We start from the raw sequence: 14,324 nt of genomic DNA on the forward strand, positions 1-14,324 counted from the left end.
GCATTATAAAATTTTTTAATCTTTGAATTTTTAATTAAATTCTTGAAAAATCCGAGAGTTCTTAGGAAATTTTTTAAAAAAATTTGAGTAATGTGTAAATTTTTAATATTTTTTATTTAAAAATATTTTAGAAATATTGTTGTAGATGTGTGTTTGCATGTGTGCGCTTTTCTTTCATATTAAGTAAGGAATTATTTTTTGTACAGCTAGTGGAGATGCTGGTGCTAGTACCAGTGTTGGTGCACCCGCAAGTACAAGTGCAGTTGCGGGTGCAGTCATGTCGTCGGTAAGAGGTGCGATCCGCGGCAAGAGAATTTTGCCTGCTGATCTTTTTGTTACAAAACCGAATCATATAAAGAACAAAAAAGGTAAGTAATAACATTAAGTAAATTATATTTAATTGATTAATAAATTTCATAAATCGTTAAATGTATGTATGTTAATATGTCTTCTGCATATTTCTAAATATCTTATGCATTTTTTGTATTCTCTTTAAAATATTATTTTAAATGTCTTTGTTATCTTTTCTCTATTTTTTTATATTTATGTTTTTTACTTTTTCCTTAATATTATGATATGATATAACTTTAAATTTTTAAAACATTCTCTACTTAATACAAATAATACATACAGAATATTTAACAAAGGGTAAGAGAACATTTAAGATTCTAGGCCTGATTTTAAAACATATTCTTTCCGAGAAAAATTTTACTAAAATACTTATAATATCCGTAATATAAACTTTCAGTAAAACTCATTAGAGAGGAAGTTTTAGAACGTAATTTTAGAATTTAGGGCCTAGAACATAGATGATAAAATAAGATAAAAATTAATTATAAAATTATAAGCTTTATTTTTAATTGTAAACGTTTAAATTAAAAATGCTTAAGATACTTTTTACATTAATATTCAGAATTAAAAAATTAAAAATAACAATTTTGATAAAGGCTTAGTTTTTTAAATTAATTGTTTTAGTAAAAAAATATTTACGCCAATGTTTTAGATACTTTTATATGAATATTTCAACATTTAAAGAATTATATTCACTTAGCAGCTTCAAAAAATCATGATTATTTAAAATTTAAAAAATTATTGGACTTTTGTGTACACCTTTATTTAGAAAATTAATTATTGCTGATAATATAATTTTTTATAATATTTAAAAATGATAATACTAATTATTTGCTCGGATTTTTCTCAAAAATTGTGTGGGATGCACGGTAAGTTGGAACAGATTCATCTAAAAGAATAAATTTAAAAATATTCTATTATATATTTTTTTTGTACTTGAACTAAAGAATTTTTAAAAAATATTGTTTACAAAATGGCAGATATTCAACACAAAAACACATTTTTTTAATTTCTCGTTTTTTATTAAAGTTATAAAATATTTTTAAAACATTAAATGTTTTTTAAATATTATAATATTAAACGTTATATCATAATCATGTATACAACGTTAAAAACTACATCTTGGAAACGTTACTATGTTAATGAACATTATAATAGCGTTGCAGCAATGAGATTTTTTGCTTGCTGAGATAACTATAAATTTTACTCCGATTTACTTAAAATATAAAGAATATTTTAAATATATATAAAATACAAAAATGCAAAATCAATTTTTTTTATTTATAGAAGTTGATTTGATTGCTTAACGAAACAAAGCTTTAATTTTATTTGATTTTTGTTTTTCTTATTTTATCATCTAGAATTATTTTTTTAAATTTTCTTCCACTTGATATTGAACATCTTATATGTAAGTCATGTGTGTACATGTGTACGCGCATGCGTGTGTGTATATTTTTTGTTTTATCTTACAAAATTACTTTTTTTATATCTTTAGGTGAATTTGGCAACCACATAATGCTAAAAGTAAATTACTTTAAACTACTTAGAGCGACCGATTGGGCTCTTTATCAATATCATGTTGATTTTAAGCCCGAAGTAGATCGCACAATTGTGCGTAAAGGTTTGCTGAGAATACATCAAAAGAGTATCGGTGCATACATCTTTGATGGTACTGTAATGTATACAAGTCGTCGATTGCCTGACGTAAGTAAATATGCTTTATGGGATACAATTTCTTAAATTTTTTGTATGTTTATAGGAAAAAGAAATTTTCTTATTTTGAGAATATATTTAAATATTAAGCATTGAAATGAAATTATATATAATATTAAACAGACACGACTTGTTTATATGAAAAAATTTGTATTTTATTAAGGGGATGCTGGAGTCATCTGTTTTACTGCTTGAACGCTAATTATTTTTGGATACACTTTGCTCTTAATTGATTTCATAGAATTGTAAATTCTTTTCTAGATTTAAAGTATAGACAATAACAAAGGATAGGTAATTACAATTTCATGTGAAAAACAAAAAAATTAGAAAATTATACTTTTGTGCAATTGTCTCATGACTTTAATTTGCAGCACTAAGTTTTAAAGACTATGTACAAAATAATTGTTATGCACCCTTGTCTTTACAGGAAAGAATAATATGCTTTCAGAAATGAGCTAGAAGTTTTTGGTATAACAGAATAATATATCTGAATATTTCATATGCATGTGTGAGTGCGGATTCGGAAGAAGTCGAGTAATATGAAAAAATTTCTTTTGTTCTCGATATAAAATCCAATTCACAGATTAATATTAATGTGTACTTTAATTCTGAAAAAGAATTTCCAAATCTATAAAAGCAATATATATGATATCTCATTAATGATGTACATGAATGATTACATTCATTTATACATCTCTTGCTGGACTGCCTCTCAAACTTGATCGGGATCGATAATGTAGAATCATTCGCTGTCTTACCGACATTCTATTCAACCATTTAGTTTCGAATTGAATTTACAGAATTGAAAATTCTACACGTTTAAAGTACGTACACAAATAAACCCGAGGACGATTAGATCAAGACCAAAAATGCAAAAAAATTTTTAAAGTTTATTCATAAAAATATTTGCTTCAAAATACAAGTTATGTAACTTATACGTACAAATAAATGATACACCGCAGTTTGGAATAGATTAAGGAATAAGACTATATTCGTCAAATTACGATTACAAGCCGTAAAAAAAGTTATTTATTGGATCAAATTTCGTACATTTAAGCGCTTTCACTACAGATTTCTTAGTGAAAGGGTTTAAATGAACAAAATTTGATCCAATAAATAACTTTTTACGGCTTATAATTTGACGTAATTTGACGAATATAGTCTTATTCCTTAATCTATTCCAAACTGTCGTGTATCATTTATTTTTACGTATAAGCTACGTAACTTGTATTTTGAAGCAAATATTTTTATGAACAAATAAACTTTAAAAATTTTTTGTATTCTTGGTCTTGATCTAATCGTTTTCGGGTTTATTTGTGTACGTACTTTAAACGTGTAAAAAAATTTTCAATTTCAAATTTAATTGGAAACTAAATGGTTGAACAGAATGTCGATAAAACAGATGACTTTAGGATTTCCTTAATAAGATTTCATATATATTTCTTTTATAGATTTGGAAATTTTTTTCCAGAACTAAAGTACACATATTAATATCAATCTGTGAATTGGACTTTATATCGAGAATGAAAAATATTTTTTTATTGCTCTACTTATCAACTTTTTACGCGTATATAACCTAAATTTTAGTTTTGTAATTTTGTCTTAATTAAGCACTAAAATCTAATTTTCGAAAACTCGACATTGTTCTCGTCATCTACTAGTCTGTGATACGAATTTTGTAAGTACTGTAGATCTTTTATATTAAGCAAACATTGTTATGATGTGACAGCAAATTAACATTTTTTTCCGTTTTTGGTAGAAACTCCACTCCACAGATTGGTAGTATGCGTATACTTTTATTCTGGAGAAAAATTTTCAAATCTATAAAAGAAATAAAAAGATATTGCGAAACAAAAAATACTGTCTTTTTGTCAGTAAAACAGACAATTCCAGCTTCTCTTTAAGGGGATGCTGGAATCCCCTGCTGGAAATGTTGAAAAGATGGAAAGTAATCGTAAAGAGTTGAGAAAGGGAAATATGGAAGGTATAAGCGGTAAAGAATGAAAAAAATGGCAATGCGCGCAGGAAAAATATGTTGGTTCTGCGTCGCTAATGATGAATACGCGTTAAGAAGAAATAAGGATAGAAAGCGATTTTTGTTGCGCATTTACTGGAACGCGTATGTGGGGAATAACGTCGCGCCCGGGACTACGTGACGTTGAGAATTATCTACATGGAACTGAAATACGTCGGAAAAAATTACTCCCCGCGGTAATTCCATTATCCCTCTTGGTAGAAGGAAGGTTAAACACAGGAAACCAGCTAAACTGCTCGTCAAACTTGAAAGAGGTCGATAATGTTAGAGTCATTTGTGCACGTCATTAACAAAATTTTGTATGTATTTCTTTTATAGATTTAAAAATACTTTTCCAGAATTAAAGTTTATGTATTAATATTGGCTTATGAATTGAATTTCATATCAAGAATTTTAAATAATTTTTCAGATTGCTCTTTTGAGACACGAAATGTTTACTAATGTGTATCTTTTTTATTAAGACGCCTACGCTCAATCTGAAAGCATAGTATTGTTCCTTAATGTTCACTCGGATCTGACTTGATTTATACATACAAGGTGCACAACTTTTATATCAAGCACATTTTGTTACGAGTCCACGCCAGACGCCGACAATTAAAAATTCTTTTTGATTTTTCGTATAAAATCGTTACGTCCGCACACTGTTATCGTATATACTTTAATTGTGGAGAAAAATTTTTAATTCTGTAATGCAATAAAAAGTTGGACATTTGAACAAATTGTACAATTCTGTCAGTAAAACAGACGACTTTAGGACCCCCTTAATGATAATATATATTATTAATAATATGTTAATATATATATTATTAAATTATATATATTAATAATTTTTGAAAAGAGAGAAAAATATCACACAGAAATTAATATTTAAAGATATAGAATTTTTTAATAGTTATTAAAAAAATTATGTATTGCTTCTTTTTTAAATTATAACATTGAAGTAAAATATTTTGTTTATTTTTTAAAGAAGGTTAAATCACATATAAGATAGATATTATTTTTTATTTCAACAGAATATAATTTATATATGAAATAGTGGCTGATTAACTTATTAACGCCCAAGCAGACCCATTTTTAACATCATTTTCAGCGACTTTATTTGCAATGTTAAAGGTTTATAAAAAAAATTTGAAAAGTATTTTTTACGTGAAATTTTACGCAGAATCTATCGTCCAAATTTGTGTAAAATGACGTCTAAAAAAGTTATGGCGACTTTTAAGTACAAAAATGCGAAAAAATCGCAAAATTTTTCTTCAAATTTTTTTCACATTGAAATAGTATGAAACTCAAACTTTTTTCGCAACCATCGGTGCACAATGTACTTTAAGAGTATATTTTTCAAATTTGTCGAAATTATCATTTTCATTGAAAAATGGCAGCTAAATAGCAAAAATTTACGGATTGTATTTTTTCCACAATAATTAATAAATTTCAGATAACTAACAGCTTATTATCACTGAAAATAATGAAAAATGAATTTTTTATCAAATACACAATTTTTAATATGACGGATTTAATATGGCGACCAAAAAGATGCAAAAATCTTTGATTTTGACGTGATGATATTATGAATTATGATACATGTGTTAGCATTTTTTATTTAATGTCCATTGCAAAAGCAATTGTTAAACTAAATATATATCTGCTACTGCTGCTATGTTTATTTTATTAAAGGAAGAAGGCCTTAAAATCTCAGTGATTAAATTTGATGCTAATTTTAAATTACTACGTCGTTGAATTGCATCTGATTTTTCAAGGTACTTAAATCGTACTTCATTACATTAAATTTTCAGATTCTACACTTAAATGTGCTATTATAATTATGCAATTAACGCCATTCGGGAATTTTTTAATAATGAAATATTTGGAAAAATATAAAAATAACCATTTCTTATGGGATAACTTATAAATAGTATCTCATTATACCTCATTTACTCTTAAGTTGCGTGATATGTAGTTTTATTCTTTGAACTTTATACAAACAAATCCATGAACTAAAATCTATGTTTTTGATTTTTTAAATAATTATTAGAAATAATTAGGCCATTACATTATTATTTGAAGATTTAGAGTCAAGTGCCATGCAATAATTTGCTTCCAGTTTTCTATTAATTCTCTAAGCATAAAAACAAGAGAAGTGCTTAATTTTGTCTTTTCTTTATACGTTATTTGTCCAATAAACGATTCTAGATATAGATTTATTTCATATTTATTACATCACATTGTTTTTAAATAAATATTTATATATTCTTATGTTTATATTTATATATTATACTATAATACTATATTATTATTTATTATTTATATCCTTAATATTAATACTATTGTATCAAGATTATTATAATTACAATAATAATAATTATTATTAAAAATATATCTGTGATATTAACACATTCGGCGCGCCGATTTTAATATGCTTTCCGTTCAGGCGGTGGAAAGTGCTCAGCAGACATACAATTATAAACAGTAGATAACGTGTTCAACGCTCACTTTTGTTCCACTCCCCATTTAGACCATGGAAAAGAAAACAGCCAATGCATAAGCATTTAAAGTACAAACAAAAAATAAGATCGGGAACGATAAAAAGGCGATAGCCAAGGAACGATCAGTTGTAAACAAAATGACAAAAGAGTAAAGATTTAATTTGATAGTATCTATGTTTAGAATGTTTCTATAAACTACATTTAAAAAATGAAACATTTTTGTATATTATATGAATTACCAAATTTATTTTATAAGTTTGATACTGCTGATTCCCAGGGATCTATGCCGGCTAAACGAAAAGTACAATATCAGTCCCAGGGGACTGACACCGGCCAAACAGAAAGTTCAATATTAATCTCCAGGGACTGACGCCACGTTGAACATGTTAAAGAAACTATAAAAATAGTTATGAATTATTACTCGTGTGTAAGGATGCCTCTGTGCAGTATAGGAGTGTGAATCTTTATATAGAACTATTAATATAAAGGAGCCATATTCAGAACATGTTTATAAAGATTTGAACGCGCTTTTTTATTATTCTATCTTTATCACTTATTAAACATAAAAGGATTAAATGATAAAAAACGCGCTACCATTTTTAAAAGTATATTTTGAATACTAATCTTTATTATTATTTAGAATGACTGGAAACTTTTTTATTTGTCAAATTAATATGTACAATTAAACTGCAGAAAATCATAGTTGGATCGTTGTTCTTTATCATATATCAGTGCTTTGCGCCCCCACCCATCGACGGATCTTGAAGTCAAATATATTAGTTTTAATTTGAAACACTTTCTGTATACATTTATAAGCATTTAAGTTTAATCGAAATTTTTTAGCGAATGGTATTCACTTCAACTCGACAATCGGATGAACAGCACATCACGATTACTGTTCGTATTGTGGGCGATATGCTGGTAGGAGATGCTCAATACTTACAGTTTTTTAACATTATTATGAGAAAATGCTTTGACCATCTAAAACTAAAATTAGTTGGCCGCAATTACTTCGATCCTCAAAATAAAGTAAATATATTTACAAAATATATTACGAAATATATCATTGTTTGAAGAGTTGAGTGTTTAATATTTGTTTTATCATGTTAAAATGCAGATTCTCATGCGAGATTGCAAACTGGAATTATGGCCGGGGTATTTGTCATCCATTCGTCAACATGAACGAGATATCTTGATGTGCGTCGAGATAACGAATAAAGTTATGCGATTAGAAACCCTGGGAGATATTCTCAATAATTGTTATCAGGAATATCGCGAAAATTACCAAGTATGTTTGTATCTTTTTCAGAACTATTTTTGTTGGAGTTTTTTAAAAATAACTTGTGTTTTTCATTTAATGAAAATTTTGAGAATAAGTTTATTATTAATATATTGATATGTATAATTGTTTTTGTGTCAAAGTAAAAGCATGTTAATGAATTATACAATTATTTTTAAATATATTAATGAAAATGTTACGACAATTCTTGTTACTACTTAAATCATTACAAACAATTGTTTAATTTTTCCATATTAATAAGTAGTTTACTACCGTAGTTTGAAATTTTTAGAGGATTTTTTTTTACTTTTAAAAATTATGAATTTTCATAAATCTCTATATGTAACAAAAAACTATTATGCATATGCAGAGGTGGCTAAAATTTTTGCCATAACGCTTGCATAGAAGTAGAATGGACCAAATTGAATAAAAAAGTCCTCTACCATTTTGCAATGGTTAAGAGGATCTTAAGTCGTCTGGGTAAATATTTCGATTAGGGGAGCCTGCTCTGATAACCTTGACTTTGACCCATGTTATAAAGGTTCACCCCTCCTGAGTGACCTTCAAAAGATTTTAACCGTCGCTCGTGATTTGTTAAAAAGTTGTTAACAAAAAAATTTTATAAATACTTTTGGTTAAAACAGATAATACTTTGCATTGAACTATTTGTGCTTTTGATTGAAAGAGAATTAATATAGTCTCAGAAAACGCGTGGACGGAGGGGACTCCGCCCCTCCCCTGCACCTCTTTCCGTATTCTTTCTTATCTCTAATCCAACCAATTTTAAGTCGCTTTTGGCATAGCACACGTGGATGTCGTTTTGCTTTGTAAACAAGGAGGAGGAGGAAGTTATATAGTACATAATAAATACTTTATTTAATAATATTAATAATAATGTTACAGAATAAAGTATTTATTATATACTATATCATATGGGTTTTGTAACTAAATGATTGAACCAAAACTAAATGGTTGAACCAAAACTAAATTGTTGAACAGAAATGTCGGTAAAACAGACGACTTTAGGATCCCTTTAACGAGTTATTAATTTTACGGATGCGTGTCTCGCTTTGTGCTTCTGTGCGCTTGCTGATATTTGGCGGTAGGCCGGACAAATCGGCTCTTGTGTATATATATATATATATATATAACGTTAACTATTGCGAAAATTGTAAAATGGTAAAGGACTTTTCTGCTCAGTTTGGCTTGTTCTACCTCTATGCAAGCGTTATGTCAAACAATTTTAGCCACCCTGTATGTACATGCAATATTAATCTAATAATAGTACATATTACTATCATTGTTGTCTATTGATTGTTTCATAAATCGCGCGTATCAAAGTTGTACCATAGATTTTAAAACTACATCCACATGGAATATTTACGTATTGTTTACATTATATTTGCTCAAAGTTTATATTGCAAAAATGAATATGTGCGCAGGAAGCTTTCTCTAAAACCGTGATTGGCACGGTAGTGTTAACTGATTACAACAATAATACATACCGCATAGAGGACGTTGATTTTACCACGACTCCTAATGACACATTTACTGTGAAAAATGGTGACAAAATAACATATGTAGATTACTACAAGAGAAAGTATGGCGTTAATATTTCAAATCGAAGACAGCCAATGTTGGTGACGAGATCCAAAACAAAGGGTCGACAAGCTGAAGAAGAAGAACGTGTTTTCTTGGTGCCTGAATTATGTCGTGCAACAGGTACTTTACTGTTTTATTAATAAAAATTTACGTTAGTGAACTTAGCACCCCACCACTAAAAAAAATTGTAGATATACCGTATAATTTTCTACTAATTTTTTGCCCTAGTTTTGAATTTTTTGCTTCTACTCGTTCGTAGGAAAGTAAAACTAATGTGGAGGTGCTAAGTTCACGTGGCGCTAGCACCCCCACTAATAAAAAATCATAAACATAAAAGACACCAGAATTTTCTGCTCATTTTCTGCTAGAAATTGTAAAAAGATATAAAAAATGTTTAACTGTTATCAAAGTACCGGTACTCAGAACCATTGTACCGCAACGATATAAGAGAAACTGGTTAAAAATAAAAATGCTACAACTTAAAAAGTACTTCTTCAATCAAATACTCGTAAAAAACAATTTTTAAATTTTTAACTTGCAAAATAACTTTAAAACTTCTTAAAATTTACAAAAATACATTGTTGCATCGACTGATATCAAAATTACCTATTAATTTTCTGTTCTTAAAATATTCAAATCCCGAATTTGTTTTTTTTTTCTTTTTTTTTTCTCTTTTTTTTTTAAGTTTAATTTACTATTGCGTGCACGTATTAATACTTGAGTTACACAAGTTAAATGTTAAGCAAAAAATTTGGGATCTGGATATTTTAAGAGCAAATAAATAAGCGATTATTTTGATACCATAGTCAGTACAATTTTTTTTAAGTAGTTTTGTGTGTACGCATTAACAATTGAGTTGCACAAGTTAAACTTTGAGCAAAAAATTTAGAATTTTGATATTTAAGAGCAAATAGACGATTGTTTTAATCTTATTGTCGATGCAGCCATTTATTTTTTAAGTTAATTTACTTTTGCGTCCGCGCATTAACAATTGAGTTGCACAAGTTAAACATTGAGCAAAAAAATTTGGGGCCAAGATATTTTAAAAGCAAATAAATAAACGATCATTTTGATACCATAATCAATGCAGCAATTAGTTTTTTAAGAGTACTTTACTCTTGTATTTTTGTGAATTTTAAGGCTTTTTAAAGTTATTTTGCAAGTTAAAAATTTTATATTTTACGAGTAATTAGTTGGAGAAGTACTTTTTAAGTTGTAGTATTGTTAGCCTCTTAATTTTTACTATTTTTTTATGTTGTTGCGGTACGATAGTTCTGAGTACCGGTACTTAGATAACCATTAAATATTTCTGATATCTCTTTATAGTTCCTTAAAGCAAAAAATTCTGATTTTTTTCCCAATTTATTAGTAGGAGTGCTATCGTCACATGAACTTACCTCACTTTGGTTTTAATTTCTTGCGAATAGGAAAAATCGGGACTAGGGTAGAAAATTAGCAGGTAATAGGGAGAAAATTGTATGTGTGCGTGTGCTCTCTTTCTCTCTCTCGTGATAAGGATGCTAAGTTCACTAACGTTAAAAATACCAGATTTACTTATATTAATTTAGTTTTTCTTCTTTTTACTTTTATTATTATATATTATTTTCAATTTTTTAACACAAACAAATGTTGCTTTTTTTGTTACTACAAATATTTAAATAAAATTTATATCTTTTGCCTATTCAAATTTCTTTCCATCGTGATTTGCAGGTCTAACTGATGCTATGAGGGAGAATTTTAGACTTATGGCGAGTCTAGCTGGCGAGACGCGTCTGTATCCTGAAATGCGTATGACCAGATTGATGAGTTTTAATGGAAGACTTCAAAAAGAACCTGCTATTGTGAAAGAATTAGGTGAATGGAACTTACAGTTGGATAATAGGCTACTCGAAATCCCCGCACGGGAGTTACCCGGTGAAACTCTCTACTTCGGCGGCGGAAATAATGCATCTATCAAAGTTGAGAGAGGAGACTGGAGCAGAGATATGCAGAAAAAGCACTGTGTAGTTTCTCCAAAATTGAACAATTGGATCTTCATAATTTCGGAGAGGGATAAGGGTTTGGCACAGGTACGTCTGAGTCTTTACGCAAATTACTAAATATAAATATATAGATAAGCTTATACATGGAAAAAACATCCTTATTTTTAATATCTTTACTTTTGAAATATTAAACTGAGATTTTGTACTGTTAACACTTATTTACATGAAAATTTTATATAGTTTTATCTAGAAAAATGTTTTCATTATTCAGCAATAATTTTCATGAGTTGAAAGGAAAAAGTATTGAATAGAAAATATCTTTAAACTAAAGTAAAATAATTTTTTTTAATATTTATGCTATATAAAACAATTTATGTTGTATTTATTAAATATTTATCAATAAGTTATTGAGACATGCATTACACTCTTTGCACTTTGCCCATCTATGCACATTTCGATATTATTCTTTTACTGGACAGTGTATAGTTCTACTTTCTGCTGTATTTTACTGTTTGTTGAGTTCTGTGGAAGTAATAGTGATGATAATAAATGTTTTAAAATTAGGAAAATTTGAATGGCGACTTTATTTTACGTGATTTTTTAATAAAATTTAAATATTGAATGAAAAAAAATACAATCTTTACCATACAATAAATATGATTTATTGTCCCTTTTTGTTTTTTTCATACAAAATTCACAAATTTAAATCTTGTTTAGATTTGTTACATTATCAGATATAATATATATGTCTCCTTAAGATTACATATTGTTCATAGAAAATTTTCTAATGTCAAAAATATGGAGAAGTCAAATTCAGAATTTTAAAATTCTTTTTCTGTATCATCCCTGATTTATATTATTATTAAATATCATATATCGCATATATATATTATCACATATCATATATCAAATTATCAAAAAGGGAATAATTTTAGAAAAACTTAGCTCTTATAAATTTATATAATATTTTATTGTGTACGCGTGTGATATCGCAAAGTTATAATATATATTCAATAAATGTCGAGTTCTTATTTTAATTTATAATATTTTATTTTAGGGGTTTATAAATACATTATTAAAAGTTTCATCGGGAATATCGTTTCACGTTGAAGAGCCGATGAAACAGTACATTCCCGACGATAGACCGGGTACCATTAATGAGAGACTCGAACGAATCCTTAGCCAACAAATACCACAGTTGGTGTTCTGCGTGGTATCCAACAATCGCAGTGATCGCTATTCGACCATCAAAAAGAAGTGCTGTGTGGACCGTCCTGTGCCATCGCAGGTCTGCCTGACCAAGACACTGGGACATAAGAGTATCATGTCTATCGCTACGAAAATAGCTATTCAAATGAATTGTAAATTAGGCGGGGCACCGTGGCATGTGGAAATTCCGATTGGAGGGCTAATGGCCATCGGATTTGATGTCTGTCACGACACAACACTGAAAGACAAAGATTTTGGTAAATATTAAAGTTCTTAGGTTTCACAATTTTATGCATGAAATAAGATTGCACGAAATTACAATATGTAATTACAGTTTCTTTAGAGTTGGGAGGAGAAATTATAGAGAAACTTATGGTAGAAGTATTCGAACTCTTGTGAAGTGCAGTTAACTGTAGGATTAAACAATATTGATTATTATATTTTGGTTTTTCTTCTCGAAGAGACAATGCTTCGCGGAATTTTATTTTTTTCTGTTTTTATTTCTGACAAGGAACATGTCAGAATTGTCCAGTGAGCTAATTTGATTTCTTCTTGAAATATGTTGTTAAACACAAAAATCTAAGAGACGTATTTTTTATATATGCGGAATTTCATGTTTAAGAAGTGAAACACATCCATATTCACGTATATCTCGTGTGACTCGTGAGTTTTTATTAAAAAATCACAATACAAAAAAGTATATTCGAAATTGACGTTGTGTGTTTATTCACATTTCGTGTTCTGTATTTTTAGTGAGCTATATTATTATAGACAAATTTATATGTCATTTAGTTCATATTACTTCTTTTTAATACTTTCCGAAATTTATAGTTATATTTAAATTAATATTTAAAACTTGATTTTTCTTGGTGCGTAATTAAAGAAAATATCAAAAAAGATAAAATTAATTTATTTTGAAATTATATTATACTGTATTATAGAAAATTTTCTAATTTTATGAGGAATTTTTGAATAAAATTTTTGGAAAAGGGGAATTTTTGGTAAATTTTTTTACAAAATTTGAATATACACTTTAGTTTTTCCAAATTTTATTTTTATTATAACTTATGAAAAAACAAAATCAAAAAAACTTCTATAGATGCCGAATGTTTTAAAAATATTGCTTCAAAATTTCAAGTTGATTGGACAAATTATATTTGAGTTTATGGCTATCATTTTGAAAAATAATGTTTGGAGAAAAATACATTCGAAGTTTAATAACTTTTTTCCAATATAATTTTACATCTTACTTTTTGTAACAAATATATATATTTTTATAAAATAAATTTCTTTTTTTTTATTTTTTTATTTTTTTAAACAAATTTTACATGATTTTGAAAAATAAGGTCTTGTCCTATATTTTTCGATTTGCTAGAATCTTATATTTTTTAAGAAAATTATTAAAGAAACAAACTACCAACATTAGAGAATAACTTCGAATTGGCTTTGTAAACTTCTAAATCTTTTTCACGATTAAAGTACACAAAAATAAATCTTGCAAAGAGCAATTTCATGCTACAACAAAGTTTTTTGAAATATTAAAAATGTTTTAAATATTATTAATTTAATTAAGAAATTTGTTTTATTAGCAAGAAATCACTCTTTGTTTCCTTCATTTTTGAACGTATTTTAATTACATAAGAGAATTTAGAATTCTGTAAAACCAATTC

At 27.7% G+C, this 14,324-nt stretch overlaps 1 protein-coding gene across 5 annotated transcripts in view; it reads left to right on the forward strand.

Moving 5' to 3' along the window:
- The window catches only part of LOC105832526 (piwi-like protein Siwi), a 30,203-nt gene that overhangs the window by 12,986 nt on the left and 2,893 nt on the right, over positions 1 to 14,324 (forward strand). For all 5 annotated transcript variants that reach the window (XM_012673566.3, XM_012673567.3, XM_028189782.2 and 2 more), the window contains exons 4-10: positions 207 to 368; positions 1,847 to 2,055; positions 7,426 to 7,611; positions 7,700 to 7,870; positions 9,304 to 9,583; positions 11,174 to 11,532; positions 12,503 to 12,911. In XM_012673566.3, coding sequence (XP_012529020.2) covers positions 207 to 368; positions 1,847 to 2,055; positions 7,426 to 7,611; positions 7,700 to 7,870; positions 9,304 to 9,583; positions 11,174 to 11,532; positions 12,503 to 12,911 — 1,776 coding nt within the window. The remainder of the gene's footprint in view (positions 1 to 206; positions 369 to 1,846; positions 2,056 to 7,425; positions 7,612 to 7,699; positions 7,871 to 9,303; positions 9,584 to 11,173; positions 11,533 to 12,502; positions 12,912 to 14,324) is intronic.

This window comes from Monomorium pharaonis, chromosome 11 (assembly GCF_013373865.1).
Source record: "Monomorium pharaonis isolate MP-MQ-018 chromosome 11, ASM1337386v2, whole genome shotgun sequence".
NCBI classification, from domain to species: domain Eukaryota; kingdom Metazoa; phylum Arthropoda; class Insecta; order Hymenoptera; family Formicidae; genus Monomorium; species Monomorium pharaonis.